At 41.7% G+C, this 21,969-nt stretch overlaps 1 protein-coding gene across 6 annotated transcripts; it reads left to right on the plus strand.

Annotated features, from left to right (window-relative positions):
- Positions 1–225: 225 nt before the first annotated feature.
- Positions 226–21,679, plus strand: elf2b (E74-like factor 2b (ets domain transcription factor)). 6 transcript variants are annotated; one of them, XM_039613161.1, is made up of 11 exons: positions 227–578; positions 4,068–4,108; positions 7,700–7,820; positions 7,922–8,171; positions 16,772–16,885; positions 17,063–17,251; positions 17,564–17,650; positions 18,518–18,713; positions 18,976–19,377; positions 19,464–19,641; positions 19,811–21,679. In XM_039613161.1, the coding sequence occupies exons 3-11, from the start codon at positions 7,746–7,748 to the stop codon at positions 20,381–20,383; spliced, it is 2,064 nt and encodes a 687-aa protein (XP_039469095.1). In that variant the 5' UTR covers positions 227–578; positions 4,068–4,108; positions 7,700–7,745; the 3' UTR covers positions 20,384–21,679. The 6 variants fall into 6 exon arrangements, with proteins under 6 accessions (XP_031610038.1, XP_039469095.1, XP_031610035.1 ...); XM_031754178.2 differs by lacking the exon at positions 4,068–4,108 and having other exon boundaries at positions 226–578; positions 18,521–18,713; XM_031754175.2 differs by lacking the exon at positions 4,068–4,108.
- The last annotated feature ends 290 nt before the right edge of the window (positions 21,680–21,969 follow it).

Genomic DNA, 21,969 nt, shown 5'->3' on the forward strand with positions numbered 1-21,969 from the left:
CCAAGTAATGATCTCATGTTCTCTATGCAAACAGAGCATGCTTTTCATTTGCTGAAGACAAACCCGAAGGCAGAGATCCACAAACAAACATGAGAGGAAACAGCATGTGGTCTGCACTTCAGTCACGTGTGGACTGTTTGATTTAAACCCCACTGTGTACTGCTGTAACGAATGACTCTTTAATGTGTTGGTGGGCTGGGATTGTTTATGATACGGTGTGACGTCACTAGTGTCACTTGCCTGAACAAGCAGAGAGTAAACTGACCGAGCCAGTCTCCATGAGCCTCTGCAGACTCGAACGACCGCTTCGCAGCTCACTCACTGACCCGCATTTACACCCCAGAATCGCGGAAGACTTGATTCTGGTCGGCCGAGAGGCTCCGGGAGGTCTCCTCCTCCCCCTCCTCACCATGAAGGCGACCAGCTAACGCTAGCCGAGCAGTGTCCGCTAACAGCGGGACTCCTCCGGGCTGACAGTTTACAGCAGCGGCGGGTTCAGAGGAGGAGGGGGTTAGCACCCAGCTAACCACACACTGCTGCCTGTGAGCCGATCAGGAGCTGAAAGGAAGGATTAGACGGTGAGTGAGCTGACTGTAGCAGCGTTAGCCACATGGTTTGTTGTTATCCTCTGTTTACTTGCTTTTCTTTCAATGCTAACTTAGCTAGCTAGCGTTAGCAAAGTTAATGCTCCACATTCAGTTTCTGCTCGGGGCTCTCAAAGAGATTTGGGCGTTACATGTTGAGTAGACTATTAGTTCATGGAGGTATCATTTCAATAACAGATTCTCTCCTGTGGGCTGCTCTTTATGTCCAACATAGTCTTTGACTACAGGTTAGGGTTAGCAGGTGTCCCAGTTTGTGTGGGACTGCACAGCACCTTCAGCCTTAGTCCAGTTGACATGTTTAAGTTATTGTGTTACAATCAGAGAATAATTGTAAGACACCAACGTAAAAAAAAACCCCGACTTCAGCATCCATTTATATGTATGAGAAGCTGTAAAAGTTGGATAAAAATAAAATGCAGTATATCTATAACTTTTATAGATCTACACACCAACATGTTGTCTTTATGAGGTTTTAATTTGCTTTCGGAAAGGCATCAGACAATAATACAAAATACAGCAGCTGTTTGTTTTTAAAGTTATTAACACCTTTGACATCAGTAATTTTTTCCACATTTAGTTTGTTGGGATCTGGTAACTACTACATGCATGTAACATATAAACTATAATCTTGGATCTGACTCCACTGCTTTTTATGCGTCAGAGGTGCCACATTGAGCAAACTTAGAATAGTGTCAACACAGGTGAGTGTGCGGGTTAAGAGGCAGATTTGCATTATGATGTTGTAACAGGTGTTGTGGTCACAAGTAGGTCATTGTTGCTCATGTATTTATTCTTTTTTTTTGCCTCATTTCCTGTTAGAAAATGTGATTAGCTGACAACTGAAAGATTTTCTCTACACGCTGTAATGCATTTTGCCATCAATGTTGTTAATTTATTTATTTTATGTAGGCCCTACAAATATCCTGAATAGGAAATGAAATGACACAACAGTGGCAGGGGGGTGGGGTGCATTGCTTTACAAGACTTAAATAAATAAATACGATAACATAAAATAAATATAATAATAATAAATACATGTTGCAGATTTTCTTAAATCTGTGTCGCACCTCGTTCTTCTGCAACAGTTCTTGGACAGGTGGGACAAAAATGAAACCAACACTAAAACCTTATTGCAGTTGTGAAGCATGGTGGAGGTAGCATCATGGTTTTGGGGTTCTGCCTTGTGAGTGAACGAGTGGATAAATGGATTTATTTATTTATTTTAAATTTATCTCTGGCCTGATTCTGGCCCAGCATGTGCCCCCCTGCTGGTGCATGCATCAGCCTAACGTCCTGATCTTAATCTATCTGAGACTCTGAGGAATAACCTGTGAAAGGTTAAACATATCCCGACTGTTCTTAGAGCTCCTGAAATGATCTGAGATCATTTGTATGGGTAATTATTACATTAGTATTTCCAAAGAATTCACCCTCTTTCTCGCAGCTGTGTGCGTTGGTGTGTGGAGGTATTTACAGTTTGATTGTGTGGGGGCAAAGGACCTATTTAAATGCTACAGGCTGGGAGTGTCCACTCTTTGTGCTCGTTCATCATTAACCAGACAGCGTATCCTGCAGTTTGAGTCAACAGTTGAACTGTGTGGTCTGAAGGTTCCACAGATGTTCTCCACTGCAAACATGGACCCTGGAATACAAAGGGTTGGTTGCCACAGAAGATGATGTATAATGGGATACAAGAGAGGTGTGCAAGTTTAAATCACAAAAGGTTGCACTTGTTGTGTGACTGTGGCCAAAATTATGCCCATTATTATTTAATGTTATAACTTGATTTTGGGGACATCATACACTTGTGCTCTTGCTCCTTACTACACATGAAACCAAAGTGTTTCAAAAGAGATGAAGTCATTTTACTTCATCTGAATCTCCAACAGCCTGTAGGGGGAGTGAATTTGGGGTTTCAGAGAAGAGTGAAAATGCTTCAGCCTAAAGAAACAAAAGATCAACAGTATAAAAGGAACAAAGCAAAATAATTTTTATCTCAGTTATTATGTTCTTATAATTGTTCAAACCATATTTGTAAATGATGAGTTTTCTGAATCACATGCATTATTCTATTTGCACAGAGGATACAAATAAACAATGCATTTCTAAACTGCTAATTCCATCTCATTTATAAATTGTATTGTGATAAATATCTCTGTAATAATCGTGTCATTCAATCCTTCTAACATTTATAAAAGGCAGTTTTAAGTAGTTTTAAAATGAAAGTTGAAACAAGTTAAACTTGAATTAAATATTTGATTAGTCTGTCAGAAATACAGATGAATTATCTATTTATTTTTTATCCGTTTTTATGTGTTATTTTTTTTTATTGAGCTTCATTCACTACATTGAGTCAGTTTGTGCAGGTTGGAGACTTTTGGAGTGTTTTTAATGGATTGTCTGACTGATATTATAGTTTGATGTGACGTATAGATCATCCGAGAAGTTTGTCTTTAGTTCTTTTTAGTTGGCAAATAATTAACTAGAATGTGTGTGTGCATTGCACCTGCATGTTAGAGTTTGACATGATAAATTACGGTCAAGCTTCAAAATGCAGCCTCCAGAACTAGTAGGCGATATCATAATGTCTACGTCCGTCTCTTATCTTCCATGTTGATAATGATATGAACAATAGTCCTGGAACTGCATTATGATCTGGTAGAATAACACCAACACGGAGATATCAGATACTTCATATGCAGCAGAGGTCGACCAAGGACTCGGCTGTTAATGGCTTTTCCCCCGTGAAGCGTGGCACTTAAACTCTCCACCATCAATTCACAAACTGACTATTTGAATAACTGACATCCAGAAGTTAAAGATTCAGCGTAGCTGATTTACTTCGCACCATTTTGGCGGTGCTGGCTTGTGTATTGTAAAGCAAACTAAACATTAAATATATAATCAGTAACTTAATGGCTGTTTAATACTTTATATGAGCGGAGTATATTTTTCTTTTGTGTGCCTGTATGAATGGAGTCGGGTGGGTGTCAAGTAAATCCTGAGGTCATACTTGGTGTGTATGTGCTTGTTCTGTCATCTGTGTGTGTTTGGCGAAGGCCAGCAGGGCAGGGCACAAGGCATGGCGTTGTATCGTGACCAGCAGCCCCAGTTACTTGGAACAAAAGGGCTGTTGTTGAGAGATCATGTGACTGTGTGTGTGTGTGTGTGTGTGTGTGTTCGTTCCACCCTTGTCATGTGATGTGAGCTCAGGGCAGGGTCTGAGAAGTGCTGAGTCGCTCTGAGAGGTTCCTTCCACCCAGGGAGCAGGCAGAAAACGAGCATGCACACAGGGAGAGGAGAGTGCCGGTCGGGTGGATGGATGTCAGGACAGAGAAGAAGACAGACACATTTTGAGAGACGCAGAAAGATTCAGAATAAGTTCTGTTGCTTTCTCATTTCTACAGCAAGAAAACATCACATCCTTCTTTCACTGTCCTCGATTCTCTTTTTGGATTTCAGTAAAGATGCAACGCAGCATTTCGCATCGGCTCTGCGGCGAGGCAAGTTTATTCTAGTTTTCTTTTTAGTTCGTTGAGATTGGGTGGTGGTGGTGGTGGTGGTGGGATGGCTTACCTGATGTCACAATGGCTGCTTAACCTCACAAAATCTGGAGACTTCGCTTACTGTGAATCCAGAACAACATTTGTAATTAAATTTAGCTGCTACTCTGCTCTCATCCTGGCAATCGGTTATGAAGTTAAAGGTGGGTTTCGCACACATGCAGAGGAAATGCAGACCGGCGCAAAGATTTTCCATTCCTGGAATACCAGCATGACTAACTGTTAACTGTAAGAATGAAAAGATTGCACTGGCTGCTTTTGACTTAAAATGACTGTTCAGTTTTGTGGAGACGTTACGATTTTTAGCTTTTTACTCATTTATGTTTGAGCTGAGAAGTGAAAGACAGCCACGTGTCGTGTGGCAGCTCCTGTAATACTTGTTTGAATCAGTGCAACCGGCCTGATAGAGCCGGCTCTTAGCAGATCTCTTTTGTGTGTGTGTGTGTGTGCATGTAATTAACCCACTGTGGAACTGGCCCTGCAACCTACGTATTCAATACCACTGCTGATTGTTTAGTTGAGTAGGTGAAAGGGTTTTTGCTGATCTGTGTTGTCATATTAGTGAAAACCTACAGTACACTTGCCACACGCAGGAGTCTGTACTTTGACACTCAGTCGCTTTCTGATGGACAGAGCGAGATAACTTAGTTTACAAAAACCCTGTGTGTCACAATCGCTGACTTCTCCATGAGCTTGCATAATAACGTCTGACAGTTTGAGCGGAGTAATGAAACACAGAGAAGCGCGCACACACACACCTATATTTGGTTACCCTGTTTCTGTGTCAGAGAGCAGGAGGCATGAAACCTCAAACCTGAAAAGGTACAGTGTCTCTAACGTCTCGTTTTAAGTGCACTGGAAATTTTATGATTTTATTACAGATAAAGCAAACAGTTATGATAACGCCAAAAAGCCATTAAAAAGTATTCCAGTATAGAATACAATGGGGTCGCCCAATCATTTTAGCTGTTAAGTAGCCTGATTGCTTGAGAGTAAAGGAAGGTTTACTCATCTGTACTTTCTGATTTTTAACATCAGAATGGAAACCTGCGGTGTCTTGATTTCTGGAGGCTCTACACTAAATGTCCTTCTTTGAGAGGGGTCACATGATTGCTAAACATGTTTGTGAGGATAACGTAGCCCTTACAGCTCTCCCAATTAGTGTCTGCCATATGATGCTGAATAATTGAGCAGAGGACTTCTATCTGAGCTGATAGCATTCTGGTTTCAGTAGCCGAGGGAACACCAGCACAGCATGGCTCATCCATTATACAGCACTCAGAGTAACCGAGCATGTCCTAGTGACCTGAAACACACTGTAGAGGGCGTTTTGTGGTCAGGTTGGTACACCAGAGTGGGTATAAAACTATAAAATACTAGCAGTGGCCAGTGGTACCCCTCAGCCTCTTAGTAGATGCCCCTATGGTATGAATCGCTTCATTCTCGGATTCACAAACTTGGGTGTCCAGGCTGTGTGCCCACCTGCCCATCAGGGTGACGACAATACCCAATCAGCCTTTTATGGCGCAAAAAGCCCTGGTCCATGCATGAATCCCATGTCTTGTGTATTGTACTTAATGACCTGCTCAGTTTGTGTCCTCTTTGATATTGAAAATAGAGTGTAGTGCATGCTTCAGACAAACCTTTTTGTATAAAATATATCCGCAATAAGCTATATTTGCATTAAAATCCTATATTTATTTTAAAATCCTGTCCATGCTGGCTTTCCTTTCTTGCACAGAACATTAGTAAACATGTATTGAAATGCATACTTACTTACATCTGAAAGTTTTTAAGATTACAAAACCAAGTTTTAGCATCCTAACTACCAGCTACGTGGCTTGTTTTAAAATGCACTCGATGGCTATGTGCATGAGACTGAACGTGTGATGACAGGCTGTTTGTGTAGTGAGTTTGGGTGGAATAACTGGAGGATAAACAACCCCTAGCCAATTACGGCCAGAATATTAACCAACACTCTGTTTTAGTGGCATTTAATGGGGGACCTATTATGTTTATTATGCTCTATATTTTTATTCAGTTCAAAATAATACCTTCAGTTCATCCTGTATCTGAAACATGAAGCATTTTTAGCTCTTCTCCACCCTTTCTTTCTTTCTGATTGGCTGTCCCCTGTAAACAGAACGTTTAACCAACAGTTGGGTGGGGCTTAGAGCTATGTGCTGAAATGATCATAACAAAAATATTCCTCCTTTTTGACATTATACAGATCCAAGAGTAGAAAAAAGTGAGTGAGAGTGAGCATTTAGAGGAGTTTAAAGACTGGCAGGCAGCTGATGCTCACTGTTGTCATTCTTACAACAAGTGAGGCATCGTGACCGACTGCTCATGACTAGAGGCATGACTGTGCCACTATCTGCCAGCATGTCAATGACATATGGGTGCAGAAGCTCAGAGGTTCCTAGCACACAGGGAGATTACTGCAGAAACATTTAAGGAAACCGCTTCAAGTGCTTTGTTTCCTATTTCAACATCTGTTAATATTCCAGAGATGAAGTGGTGACTTCTTTTCTTTTTCTGAGTTGCAACAACTATCAGCTGCCATGAGTCGAGCTCGCCTCAGAAGAGATTTTCGTTTGTGTTATGAGCATCAAGTATTGTAACAGTTTATATCACGTTAAAAAACAAGGAAAACCATAATACGTCCACCTTAAGGACTGCTCTCCACACAGTGGATATACTAGTCCTGCACATGCAGTTGCAGACACAGTGTAAAAGCCCTGCGGGTTGGTTACTACTGTTACCCAGACATAGTTAGTTAGCCAGACATAGTAATGCTTGCACTGCAGAGCATATGAAAGCACTGTTTAATTCACTTCTTACACTTTTTAGTGTATTTAGAGTTAAACCCCTTTCAAGTACATGGAGGAAGTTTGACGGGGTTTCAGTGTCTATACTTGGTGAACTATGACTGTTTTAGGGAGGGTTGGAGGTGAGATACTTTGATGCTTTTAGTTTTACTGAGAAGTTGAGTTGCGTTTTTTCTTTTCTTTTCTGTTTGAAGTACCTTTCTTTCCTTACTTTCCATTTGACAACATGAGACCACACCAACCCTTTAAACAGTGGGCAGTTAAAGATTTAAATGACTTCCTGCTGTTGTGTTCATGTTTGTATATGTTTTGGCCCAGCAGAGCAGCTCTGACGGGAAAGTGAGGGCCCTGTGGTTCCACCTTGTCTTGATCTTCCACTGGACACTGTGCATGTGTTTCAGGGGATGGATTTGGCTTGTTGTCAGCGCATTTCTTCCTGTTACAGCAGAAAGGCACTTCCTGTAGGCTAAAGCCAGAAGGGTGGAGATGAGCGAGATGAGATTGCTCCCTTTAATGAGATCTTGGCCTGTAGTTTGGACAAAGGAGGAAGGTGTAGCAAGGAGCTGGCCAGTTTACTTCTGTTTTGTAATGATTTGTACTCTGATTTTCACAGCTTTGGGAGCTTTTTAGTGAGACTGGTGTGTGGACTTTTTGTATTAACGGAGTTTTTGTTTTTGTTGCCGCTTCTATTTTTTTCCAGCCCACCAGGCAGAGCAGCTGTGGCAAATTGCAGACGAGCATGAGTCATGACCTCAGTGGTGCTGGTTGACACTGGTGGGACAGTGGTGGAGTATGTCACAGCTGAAGAGGACCCTGAGCAGGTGCGGCAGACACAAACTCATTTCTATCTTACTCTTTCAGTTAGAAAAATCTTTTTGTAACAGTTTCTCTTTTCTTTATTCTCCTCGACAACTTTCTCCAGGAGGAGGGAGAGTGTGAGGTGGACTTGGAGCTGGAAGGAGAGGTGGAGGGTGAGTGTGAAGCCGAGGAGGCCTATGAAGAGGAAAGGGAGGAGGCTGAGGACTACCCAGCAGTCATAGTGGAAGAGATTCCTAGTGCCAGCCTGGCTGAGGGGCAGAATTACTCAGCCCAAGTCTTGTTGTATGGTGATGAGGCCTATATCATGCAGGAAGTGGGAAATGAACAGGAAGTGGAGACAGATCGGGACCCAGGTGAGGCAAAAATGTTTTGTGTTACTAAAAGTGTGCCACGATCTTTGTTATGTTATTGCATCAATCAGATTTTGAATAGTTTTTCCAGTTAAAACCAGCATAAAATCAGATTTTTTGGAGAGCTTATTTTATTGCCTGAAAGCAATCAGAATGATTTTTAAAACTGCAAGTATTTAAAAAAAAGACCCACAGCAGACCGTCCTGCCCAAAGATACAGAACAGCAGTGTGAGGAGAAACATACAAACATGAGATTAAAGAGGCCCAGCCAGTTACAAGAACCTCGATAACACTGAACTCTACCCGTCAGCTTAACAAAGGACACCAACTAAATAACTGAGCAACATCTGTGCTGTGCTTAAAAAAGAAAAGAACTGCTGGACTTTAATGCAGTGCAAGTTCAACATAGCCAGGCTTTCTTTGTGTTAGCTGGATGAGTAAATCCTTAAACCTCGGTCAGAGATGACTAATATTATGATGGTGAGTATCAACTTTCTGTTAACTCAGGCTTTCTGCTTCAGGCGGTGTTTCATCCATCGTTTCACTCTTCGTTAGCACAAAACTGACCAACTAATCAAATCAGTAATACGGGTGATAAAGATCAATAAAGAATATTTTTAAGAAGTCAGAAATCAACACTCGTGCTACAGATAAAGCAAGAGAGTAAAACTGCAGAAAATTGGTAAGCGTGTGAATTCATTCTTTTAATATATTTAGAGGTGCAAATTAGAGCTCTGAATCTTTAAAATATATTTAAACTATTTAAAAGTTACTCGGTGCATTCAGGCCTTACTCTGTCATAAAACCTAATGAAAAATACGTGGACATCACTTTAGTGATTCCTGTGATTACAGCAGGGCTTCCTTTGTTTCTGTCACTATTCAACTCCCAGCACTTCTATGGTGATGGGAGTCAGCACACTGGGAGTGCACTGCCACCTTGTGGGTGTTGTTGTGTTGTTGAATTTTCTGTTTTATGAGGTTTTATCCGGTATTTACTGGCTAATAATTAGTTTTTACCATATTTGTGATACCTGCTGTTTTCAGTAATTTGGAACATATTTAAAGATCAGAGATGCATAGATTTTAATTTTCTTTCTAAAAACTTTAATTTGCAGCATGTAATTAAAATTCTCAACAAAAATCAACTTTTCTTCAGTGAAATATAATAGTTTTGATCATAAGAAAAAGTTGCTAAGTTTTAGGATCTTCTCTCACTTAAACACCTCAAAATAAAGTGGAACAAATAATCAACTGAAAATGAGTACACGCACCTTTACCTGACACATTTTACCTTACCAAACAAAAGCAGGGGCAGCAGATTTATATAACACAAGTATGTTTCCAGCGAGTTTATAAATTCACCATCTGTCCTTTTTCTCTTTTTCACTCATCTCCATAATTTTCCTTGTGAAAGCTTTGGCCTGCTCCATGCTCGTATCGAGGCCGCTGGCTTGTGGCTGGATCTGAACTGTGGATAGCTTTAGCGTTAGCCACTTTGCCTTTCTTAGCTTCTGTAAAATGTCCATGTTCAGCTGACTGAAGGAGGTTTAAGTGTTTGTTGTTTCAAACAGTTGTTTCAGACAGTCCCCTCACAGTTTACTTAAACAAACTTTGTGTCTTCACTTACAGTGAAAAGCTTTCATACCAACAAGATATCAGTGTGTGTTTGTGCGCGTGTGTGTGTGCCGCTGTGCACATGTCGTGCGTGCATGAAATAGACCAGCTCATAACTGGACATATGTGAGACTGACCTCCCCGAGCATTGGAAATTTTGATTCTGGTCCTTAGTCAGTCGATCTGTGCGTCTCTATTAAAGATGATAGAAAAAGTGTATTTTAAAAATAGAATACTTTAGAAGAATAATTTAATAATAAGAATAATTTATCATAATAATTTTATTAGTAAAAGTCTGTCCCTCTGCTCATATTTGTTTCAAGATGCAGTTACATGCGTGAACACACTTTTTTGTGTGTGTGTTATGTGGAAAAAAAGACACAGTCCACAGAATGGAGGCTCTCAGTAAGAAACCTGTTGAGTTCACGTTTAAGATGATGCACTGAAGACGTGTAAGAGGCAGTCTGATATAATTAATAAACCTGGACAACTTTTACTAGCTACACAAAAAATACCTGATGTAGTAAATCTGATGATGTAGTAAACTCATATATGCAAATTATTATTTCTTTCTTTTTTTTCCCTTCATTTGCTCAGAAGGTTTTCTTGCAATTATTTCACGGCTCAGACTTTAAAGGGTTAGATTACCAAGTGCACAAAACAGGAAAGGCATTTCCTCAAGGTGTAGAAGTGGATTAATGAACTCACCGCACACTTGGTTTGGGGGTCACTGACGGAGCGCAGAATATCCTCAACACATTTCCATTTGTTTTGCAGTTTTTCAGTGAGATCGTGCTTTAAAATTAGCCGTGTCAGCTTTTAAATGATTTATTTTTAATCCCAAAGAGACATAAATACTTTCCAAAGCCTGACTTGCGTAAGTGTCGTCCTACCACACTAGCTGTTAGTGCAGTAGTTCATGTGTGAGTATTTAACCTTTTCTTTACCAAACTCCATGTCTCAATTTTACTTAAGTTGTAAAGTACGTGATTTAAAATGAACTCCCACATAGATAATAGATTTATTAAATTGCATACACACACGTGTAAATAGCCACATTTTGATTAACTGAAAAAGCTTAAATCAAACACTTTGTCATTAATGAGATGATAATACTGGTCATCCACACAACCTCTGAACTTTTCTTTTATAAAAATAATTTACATCATTACCTATATCTGCACAAGTCAAAAGAAGAAGAATGCGTAGTTGTTAACCTCCAAACAATGTGAATTAATTAATAACACAAATATAGGGCAAATGTTTTTCACTCATTTATTTAGTTACTTGAACACAATTTACTACATGAACTGCTCAAGATTAAATTCAGAATAATGTTTAAATAACTTCAAAGAAGCAGGAACTGTGCCCCTATACTACCGCCAGAAAAACATTTCTGTTTGTATGTGTGAATATTTTCCTTTGTACCCGATGAAGGTCAATCAGACCATAATTGTTTACTGGAACTTTTCCTCTGACAAACCTGTCACTCGTTCAGGTGTGCAGAGATTCTGAACTAACAGTATGTCAGTAAGACTCAGCTGAAGGGGCACACTGACCTTTTTGGACAGGCCTGGAGCTCCACGCTTGAAATCAGGCTTTGAAGTTAGTACAAGATGAGAAAGATACCTAATCAATTCAGACATACAGGGTTTTTCTATCAGGTGAATACTTTATACTATATGCTTCATGTGTAGCATCATCATCAGGTAGTTTATTTTTCTCTTTGTCGTCTCAGAAACCACTGAATCACAGTTAAGCTCACTGACATTCATCAATAAATAACTTTTAACATAATTGTATGAATATAAGGTGTTAAGTCAAAACATATGCAAGATTTGATCTTCTTTATTTTTCCACTAGCTCTTTTAAGGTGTCCAATCGTAATTTAGTTTGCATAAGTTCTTTATTTTAATCCTCACAATTCAGGTTTCTTTCTTATTAACCCACATTCCCTTGTGTATATATTGTATTTCAATACAAAATGCTGTCATTTATTTAAAAAAAAGATGATCCATCCAAAATATCAAAGTCCAGAATAATCCACTGTATGATTAACAGAAAAAAACAGTGATGCTCTGCCCTCCTGTGGCATTATGTGCCGTGTCCTGTAAGCACATGCATGAATATGTATCTATATGTCAAAATTAAGTTAATAAAATGGTAATATGACAAAATAAATAAAACAACAATAAATACTTTCCAGCTCCAGGGGTGTAATTTCCAGGGAGGTTAGGGGGGTTATGACCCCCCCCCCCCCATAATCAGACCCAACCAATATAACCCCCCAATAAAATTATGAATTATCTTGCGTAATTAGGCTATTGATATTCTTTACTCATTTCAGTTCTTACCAGCAAAATAGTTGCATGTTTAATCATCTGAGAATTTACCCAGATTTATTTATTTTGACAGAGATCTTGACCCCCCCCCCCAATGTTCAGCACAAAGTGACGCTGATGTGTCCAGCTCCAAAAAAATCATATTGGGTTCCTAAAAAGTCTGAATAAGATACATGAGAAAATTTGCCCAAATGTTTATATAAAGTATAAAAAATAAATAATTCCAGCCTATTTTCAGTAGCAGAACTTTACTGGTCACTAAAATAATACTTATTTAATTTTATTTTATTAGGTCTTTAAAGCATTATTTTAAAAAATGTGCTGGATCTTATTACTGACATGCTTTTTCAAGAGACTCAAAGTAAAAATCCGTGTCAGTTTGCTTCAGCGATGTGAAAACGGTGAGCTTATTTTAAAAAACGGTGCAGCTTTTATTTGACGTACTCACTACGCAACAAGGGGAGGTCGACGGAAGGATTTCCTGTGTTGGTGGCGGATGGGTACCTTTGCTTGCGCTGTGACGCGTCGCGTTGAATACGAAGAGATTTCCCATTAGCGGCGGAGTGATCTGAACTAGTAGCTTCCCATACAATTCAGTGAGGAGTCAATGTGAATCTGCAGCGAGGGGGAAAACATGGCGACTTCGCAGCATGAGGGGCACGCAAACCAACTCGATCTACTCATCAGAGCCGGTAACGTAATTTTTCGCACTCACGGCTTCGATCTGAGCTGCTGCGCGGTTGTTGTTTTTAAGTGCGGCCGCTGCGCCGCCGTCCGCTGAGAAGAAGTGCGGTGAAGTAATGGAGGGCAATCAGGAAGTGATCACCTTGGTTAGCAACCTGCATGGCGTCGCCACACGGTTTGATCAGAGCCGGTTTAGAAAGAAGGGAAACTTCAGTTGGGTGCGGTGGTGTGTACAGGTGGAGAGTTACCTGCATGAGTGGTGTTTTGCACGCGGGAGGAGTTTTTTCTGCCCTCGGCGTGGTGTAGAATAACGGTCTGCAGCTCGGCTGCACAACCAGGAAGTGTGGAGATGTTGTCTTTCCTACGTCTTTGCCACGCTGTCTGAGTCGGAAGGACATGTGGGTTTATTTTTATCAGCATTAACGACGCGTGCACAGTTAAATATTCCCTGTGATCGTTTTTATGGTCGTTTGTTTTTGTGTTTGACTGCGGCTGGCTTCGGTTTCGGGTCAGTTTAGCCTGAATAATCTGCGGGCTGATCCTTGATTAGCAGCTCCGGGGAGTGAGGCGCCGTCCTGTGTGATGTTTGTGGATTAATGTGTGATCGGCTCACGGTGGCACTCTCTGGGTCTCGGGTTTTGGTGTGTGTGTTTGTGTGTTTCACGGTTTCCGTTACCGTGCTGTGCAGCCGCTGTGCAGGCGCGTGGGACGGCCTGGCTCACGCGCTTTCTTCCTTGTAGCCGTTTGTTGTTGGCTTCAGACTTCGAGCTACAAACTCGCTTCACCTGTGCGTTTCCTGATTCGGGCTAACGGGCGTTTATGGCTTAAACGCCGCGTTTGTTTCCGCCTCTGTTTAATCTTAATGTCAAAGTATTTTTTTCTAATATTTCGATGGCGGAAGCATTGTTTATGTGAGGGGGCGGGGCGTGTGTTTGATTGACTCGTCCGTTAGTCCTGTACTGCGCGCGCTGCTTCCGAACGTAAGCAGTAGTCCAATCAGATGCGTCTGGGGGCAGGCTCTTGAGCTGAGCGACAGCCAATAGGAGGCGAAGCGGGTGTTGAGTGACAGGAGGATTTGTGTGCCTCTTCGAGGAGAACTGGAGGGAACGGGTGAGGAGTGTAAACACGGAAGTCATCACGGGCAGCACTACTTTTTGTCGGACTTGCTGCTATTCTTGGCACCGTTACCGAGCTGTAAATGTGAATGACACATTTTCCTAACTTTATATATTTTAATTTTACTCACACTTAAATAATTGTTCTAATAAACTGAGCAATTTTGCAAATTTATTGGATAATCAGAGATGAGTTATAACATTGATCATTCAGATTTTGACATGTAGGTCAGGCACATCTGCAGCTGTTTGACCTCAACCCTTTCGGTGGCCTTACTGCAGCACCTCTGCTTGCTTTCAAGGGCGACTCTGCGGGCCACAGGACCTCTGCTGTGTGTCCTGTTTGTTTGTGAATGAGTGGGACAGCCTAAATATAGCCTATTTCTCTCCTCGACACAGTGCCCATTGCCTCAGCAAGATAGCCAAACATGGATAGGGCAGGGTGTAATGGGATCTCGAGTTTCCCACCGGTGATTGACAACGACAGCAGGTGCTCCTGGGTGCCTTCTCAGGGCTCCCACAGACAGGTCCATGTACAGTTCCCCTGACAGCGGCTGGATCCTGTTTTTGAATAAAACAGGAGAGCTGCTCACGTCTGAGTGGGTCAATAGTTTGATCGTTAACATATTGAATTAAACATCCAGCTTTGCAGGAAGTGAGTTTGGGCTTCATATGCAGGAAAATGGTGTTGTTCCTTCATGTAAAAAAAAAATTGGTCCTCAGAGAGGTTTAGACCTTTAACTAAAGAAAAATCACCAGGATTTTTTTAATTTTTTTGTTCCTGTAAGCAGGTTTTAGTTTACCCAGGTGACAAATGTTTCTAGTTTTAATTTGTTTGGAAGGGTGAATAAACAAAAACATTTCAAAGGGGAAATCATACATGCAAAAAAAAAAAAAACAATGGAGAGGAAAACATACATATATAAATGGGGTGAAAGAACTGAAATTAAAACATTAAATCTACTTTGTATGCGGTCTTTGTGCTGACAGTGTGAGTTCATGATGATGATCTGATCTTAGTATCCTTCAGTAATTCATTCAAATTACTTTAAATTATATATCATAAACAAAACATTGATTAATCACATTAATTACTGTAAACCAGTGCAAAATTTGTGCTGTTCAAGATTAAGACGGTCCAGATTTGCAAGGTTTTCCTGGATAGGAATACACCTTTTTGATGTAACTATATTGCAGTATTGTATTGTACTGTGACACTGTAAAGATCCAGCAGGTAGGGAGTGAACTGGAAATAAAGTACTGTGCATAAGTCTTGAGTCACATGTTATTTCTTTACATGTTGGTTACAAGACTTAGTAATTCTTTAAGTGGTTTTGAGCAATAGTTCATTAATGAAGGTCTTACAAAGTCTTTGTTTGGACATTTGCTGCTTTTTCACTTATTTTCAGTCCAATACTTGTACCTGACCGTTTTGTCGAAGTATTCAACCCTGAACTATGAATCAGGCAAGCATTAAAAAAGAAGTCCCCTAACCAATGGACGAACACATAACAGCTTAGAGCAAATTTTAAATTGCGTCGTTACACGCATTATTACAAGCAACCTGTTGGAGAAACACATCATTTTTCACATTTCTTTAAATGAATCTGTGAAAAAAAGTAAAAGAGAACAGTTTGACAGGCCTAAAAACTATGTGCAGCAGAGGAACAGTATTGGAAAGCAATGTGCATAAGAAATATGGAATGAAAAATCAGCATAAATTATCATAAGTGTGTGTGGAGTAATTCAGGAGCGAGGTACAACAGTGTTTACGGCAATCTGTAAAACACAGTGGAGACTGTCATGGTTTGAAGGTTCATTTCAGCCAAAAATGGTGAAATTATGAACTCATAAAAGTACCGTCAGATTTTAGTGCACTATGCACTACTATCTGAAAAGTGCCTGATTGGCGACAGCTTCATTTGTCAGCATAGCAATGACCCCAAACACACTGCCAATGCAGTAAAAGCATACCTGGATAGAAAGTCATGGATTGGCCTCCCCAGAGGCTGGACCTCAAAGTTTTCGAAGCAGTGTGGGATCATCTTAGCAGAAGACGGAACAAACAGCAGCCAAGATTCGAAGAAGAGCTTTGAATATCCTTCAAGCCTAGAGAACTATTCCTGAAGACTGTTTAAAGAAATTACAAGAAAACTGCTCGAGAGTTCAGGCTATGTTAAGAGTAAAGGTGGTCATACCAAGTCAAGCTCATACAAATTGTTCAGACTCTGTTTTTGCTTCTTATAAACTGTATTTCCGTGTATTTTTGCACATACATGTTACACCTATTTCCCATTTTTCTAGCAGAATTTTAAGAAATAAGGGGTGGCTCAAGATTTTTGCACAGTGCTGTGCTTGAGCGTAGTGGGTTTCTTTTTAAGGATACAGGCATGACCAAGTGATCAGGCCTGTGGTAAAAACTGAGGTATGCTCGTAAACACTATTCTGTCACCATTTATAAAGGGGTTTTTAATTCATTTGACTATTTTATGAGCAAAAGTTTATTTTATTCTTAAGTACATGGATAGGTTGTCAAAATACTTGTATTGCAATACTGGTGGTTTCCTTTAGGGGGTGCCAGATATTTATTTTTTGTCCAGGAGAACCCCCTGCTTTAGAATTGCTCCTGTTCTTCACTCTGCAGACTGATGCTAGAAGTCAATCTCAGTTATTTAAAACTCATCAAGTTAACATCTGTTTAGATTAAAATTTTCTTAATATTTTCATTCAAATGAAAAAGAAGTCGATTGCTGGGATCTCAGGCTTAATAAAGAAGAAAAACACTAACCGCTAAAAGTCCAGGCGAATGTTTGCTGACTGTTTTCGTGTCTTCTGTGTGTTGCAGTGGAGGCTTCTGTTCACGGCACCAATGTCCACTGCTCTGACAAAACCATTGAGGCTGCAGAGGCTCTGCTACGCATGGATTCGCCGTCCAGCCTCAAAGAAGACCACAGCCCAGGTAACACACACACAGACACACTGTTAATGGACCACCACTCAGGTTTATACGCTCAGTTTCTTAAAGTATAACTGCTGGTCAGTCAAGTAGATCCTCATCAACCATGTGAACAAATTCACGAATATTGTTATTACACTAACCGCTCATCCCTCCCCTCTCCTGGATTCCTCTGTGCAGAAGCGTTTGTTCCACAAAGCGGAGCGACACAAGACTTCCTCCACGCTGCCATGCGGCCTGACATGATCACAGAGACCGAGGTGGAGATATCAACAGAGGAATGTTGTGAGGAGGAGGAGGAGGATATGGCCACGGTTATGGACGATCCGGAGCCAGAACCCGACCACGAGCCAGTCAGGAAGAAGCGAGGTAGACTTAAAAGAGCTGGAAGTTAACTTATCTGTTATGTGGAGGAAGCCAGAGCCCAAAATGTTAATTTGATATCCTTAACTTTCTGGGAGCTTGTTAAACTTTGGAAAAAGGAAAATATTTAGTGTTTCAAGCCAAGATTTAAATGGAAAACATCTGGAATCACTGATGCCAAGTTGTAAATCCAAATCCAAAACCAGAATCTTGTAATTATACTCAGTGACTTTATCCAAGAGCAAGGTCAATTTATCCTACGGAGGGGGTCACACCTCGGTCTCACAACTGACTTCTTTCAAATGTTTCCCTTCCCAGCCGGACGGAAGCCAAAGACGCATCAGTCAGCTATTTCCAACGGCTCACCGGACGTCGGCATCAAGAAGAAACCAAGAGAAGGAAAAGGTATCTGAGCAGTAACTAAACTTTCTTCCACTGGCAGAAACATTCAGGGTTCAACTTTTCACTTTTATGAGTTCACGTTTAAAGCCAACTTTGACTGGGAACTTTTTTCTTGCAATCAGTATTTTCACATTAAAGGAAGCATTTTAATTTTACTGAAATAAAGCAGCTGTGGCATGGAAAACTGCTGGATTCACTCATTTCACTCACATTTGTGATCGAAGTCATATATGCTTTATTTAACACTTTGACAGCAATAATCAAGGAAACCACTGTTCTCCAAAGTCTCGGACACTGGAGCAGATTTAAATACCTTTTATGCTCACCAAACAGAAGGAATAAGAAAACAGGACTCCTGCACAGTGCAGCATCTTGGCCTAAGAAAAAGGCAGTGTGATATTAAATACACAGTTTCTGTGAATTAATGATAAACAAGCATTTTAGCTCTTCCACACAATAAAAATGCTGCTTTCTGGTTAACATAGAGGCAGAAAGTCACTGTGCCTGCAGCTGTCGGCAACTCGCACTTTTATTTCATGAATCGGTCAACATGCCTTAAATATTAACATGACCTTTCAGTTAGCTTTTCTCCTTCATGGTCTCCTTCATGAAATACACTTTAGTTCAGTTTTATTTATACAGTGCTCAGTGTTTAACTCTCAGCAGCAGTCGCCTCAGAATGCTTTGTACAGCCAGGCGAAGACTGAGTCATGTTACTGAGAAAACCTCAACATTCTTTAGTGATGACTGAGTTTCATGTTTTGGTTTCCTCATTTGAGGAATAATTGTGGAGCATTTTTACAGAGCAGTCCAGCAGCGCTGCATAAACACAGATGTACAGTACAGATGTTAATTATCTTTGATTTCCAGCAGGGAGCACCACCTACCTTTGGGAGTTCCTGCTGGACCTCCTCCAGGACAAAAACACCTGTCCCAGATACATAAAGTGGACCCAGAGGGAGAAGGGCATCTTCAAGCTGGTTGACTCGAAGGCCGTGTCCAAGCTGTGGGGCAAGCACAAGAACAAGCCAGACATGAACTATGAGACGATGGGGCGGGCACTCAGGTAGACTGTCCCTATTTGTGATTATAATCTGATGTGTTACATTTTTGAAAGAAACAAAGTATTTTACATCTTTATGATCCAATAAACACAAACAATTTGGCAACGATAAAGGCAACAGTAGAGGTTTGATAAACAAAAATAGCTCGGTCTCTTTAGGATTACCTTGCTGGACTTCACAGAGGCTGATTTCTGGTCCTCTGCTGACATTTCATTTTTATTTTCTTTGAAAGCAGCATCTTATGTTCTGATGTCTTTTCTTCAGATATTACTACCAGCGCGGCATCCTCGCCAAGGTGGAGGGCCAGCGGCTGGTTTACCAGTTCAAAGAGATGCCCAAAAACATTGTCATCATCGACGACGATAAGGCGGAGATTCCTGCCCCAGAGGACCTGCTCGGCTCAGACACAGCGGCGTCCTACGAGCGTGTGCCGCCGCCGTCAGACATGCTGCTCCACGCCACCGAGCTGTCGTCTTCCAAGAAGCCCAACATCTTGCGGGGCGCTAACAAAACCAACATCGTCCACACTCCAGTTGCCACAAGCAGCAAGCCAGCAGCAGGAGGAGCGCTGACGGCAGGAAGAATAGTGACGGTCTCAGCGGCGTCGGACGGGAGCCAGAAGCAGCAGTCCCACGCGGCGATCATCCCGAACGCCACAGGGCCGAGGTGAGGCCCCTGCACACAGATGCTCACTATGTGGCGTCTTTGCTCCTGCGGATCTTTACCCTTCTGACTCTTTGTCTCTCCTGCAGGACGGTGCGGGTGGCTATGCAGGTGCCTGTAGTCATGACAACATCGCTGGGTCAGAAGATCTCCACAGTCGCAGTGCAGCAGCCGGCGGGAACAACAGCAGCAGCCGGCCAAACCACTCTGCTCACCAACACCTCGGCTATCGGCGCCGCTGCCAGAAACACCAACTCCCAGCAGAAGGTGTGCAAAAGCAAAAATCCTTCTAAGCTGGAAAACTGTTTGTGTAATGATGCAAAACAAAGTTTAGAAATGTGTTTATAACTCTGAGTAATTACGTTTGTTTTGGTGATGAAACGGTTAAGTCACTGCGCAGCACTGAAAATGATGATGGGTTTTTATTTTTCATCAGGTTGTGATCCAGACCATCCCCACCATGGTGCCGGCCACTGCGGAGAACGGAGACAAGATCACTGTCCAGCTCGCCAAGATCATCACCATCCCAGCCCACCAGCTGGCTCAGTGTCAGATCCAGACCTCCACGGGCACAAACAAGCCCGGTGTCGGGGCCTCGCCGGCGGGCATCAGCCTCCTCGGGAGCCCCCTGACTGTCCGCGCCCTCGCGCCCGTCAACGTCGCGCCAGGAACGCAAGTGATGAGACTCACCGTGCCGACACAGGCGCAGCAACAGACTCTGGTGGTTTCGCAGCCGGGCAGCGGGGCGGGCGTTGTGACGGTGTCCGCGGCCAACCAGGCGGTGGCAGCGCAGCCTCGTATCATTAGCGGTGTCATCAATGGCTCGGAGCTGGTCATACGAGGCGGAGCAGTGGAGAAGCTGAAGGCCGCCGGCGTCCAGGTACAGGCCGTGCAGGTGCCAGTGCCGATCCAGCAGAATCAGGCAAACCCAAAAATGGCCCAGAGCGTCAAATCGGAGCTGACGGACTCGGCCGACGTGACGATGAAGACAGAAGAGCCCGAGTGTTGAAATGCGTCTGTGTCTCCTCTGCCAGAGCATGCTCGTTTGTACATTTCTGAAGTCATTTCTACTTTACTTCGTAATAACCAGCAGCAGTCTGTGAGACTTTAAAGATGCCCAGAAGTCCCTTTTCCCTTTTTTTTGTGTGTCTTTTCTTTCCGAGCCCGTCTTCACATCTTCCATGTTGCTGCCTAGAACTAATCATGTCTGTCTCAGAGCCGTACAGAAACCTCTCCGACATAGGAAAACAGACTTGAAGGAAAGGGATGTGTTGGGAAAAGGAAAAGGGACCAACTTTTGATCACTACAGTTTATGCTTTGGAAATGTTTCACCGTCACTGACTCGAAATCTGGGAAAAAAGCGAAACACTACAAACACAAATTAAAGCAAATAATTAAAAAGCAAAATGTGAACCGTCACATTTAAGAGGACATGGAGGACGGGTTTGGGGTGTAATGCAGCTTTTATAGAGACGAACGTTAAAACCAGCAATTTTTTTTATTATTATTATGATATCACTGTGCCGATCAAGTGTAGGTGGTGCTATGAGAGTGAGAGGAAGAGGAGTTCCCACGAGGAGCGATATCAGACAGAACACGGTCATGTATGTACATAAATATAAATATATCTGCTATACAGTTTACGGAGCTAATGTTAACAGAACAGCCTTAGATTTTAATTTTCTTCTTCATGTGATGTCTGAACGGTAAGCTGTTGTTTGTTTTGTTTTTTTCTTTGTGTTTTGATACCTTGTACCAAGCACAGTATTATTGAAACTAGGGGAACTAATTTTTCTTTCTACTGGTTCTTCTGCCTCCATTTGCCTGTTTTAACGCTCACACAGGTTGAATCTAACAGGCCAGACTGCTCACAGCACATCTGAGGATGTGGCTAGAAAGGATCTTGGCTGCTCCTTTTACTTGGTAATTTTGGAACATTCATTTTTGTGACCCTGCAGTCAGGCTGCATGCAAAAAACACGACTCTGAGCCGATGCATGCTGCCACATCTGAAAATAGGAATGTCTGTAAAATCAAGAAAGAAATGAATCAAGTTTTTCTCAAGCTTATGCAAAGATGGCTCACTGTGGATCCCAGGTCACTTTACTTCCAGCTTAAAACGAGGCTCCTGCATTTCATTTTTTTTAATCTAAAAAGAGGGAAGAAGAAGAGAGAGAGAGAAGTTTGTGTTCAGACTGAACTGTTTGTATATTCAACATTTGAAGTATATTCTATTTTGTTGTACTCTTGTTTCAAAGTGTATTAAAGTAGATTTTACTGAAATATAAAGACATTTGAAACCTGACGGCTGTCCCTGCATCACTTATTTATTTTTTGTTCATTTATGTTGGAGCTGTGAGATTTAGAGTTTGGGTTTAAATGATTATGAAACAAGATAATCAGGATAAAACGGGTAACACTGTTCTTTTACAGAGCAGTTTTCTCTCCCGTCTACTCAGTTTAGCTCAGCTCAAGCTAAAGATGACAAAGAGACTTTGTACAGAGAGTCAAACGGTTCACAGAGGCTGCCGTCTGTTGTTTTTTCGTTTAATCAAGAAGTGAGACACTCAAATGTCTCAGGCAGGCGGCGTTAAT

Source organism: Oreochromis aureus, linkage group 6 (genome assembly GCF_013358895.1).
Source record: "Oreochromis aureus strain Israel breed Guangdong linkage group 6, ZZ_aureus, whole genome shotgun sequence".
Classification (NCBI taxonomy): Eukaryota; Metazoa; Chordata; class Actinopteri; order Cichliformes; family Cichlidae; genus Oreochromis; species Oreochromis aureus.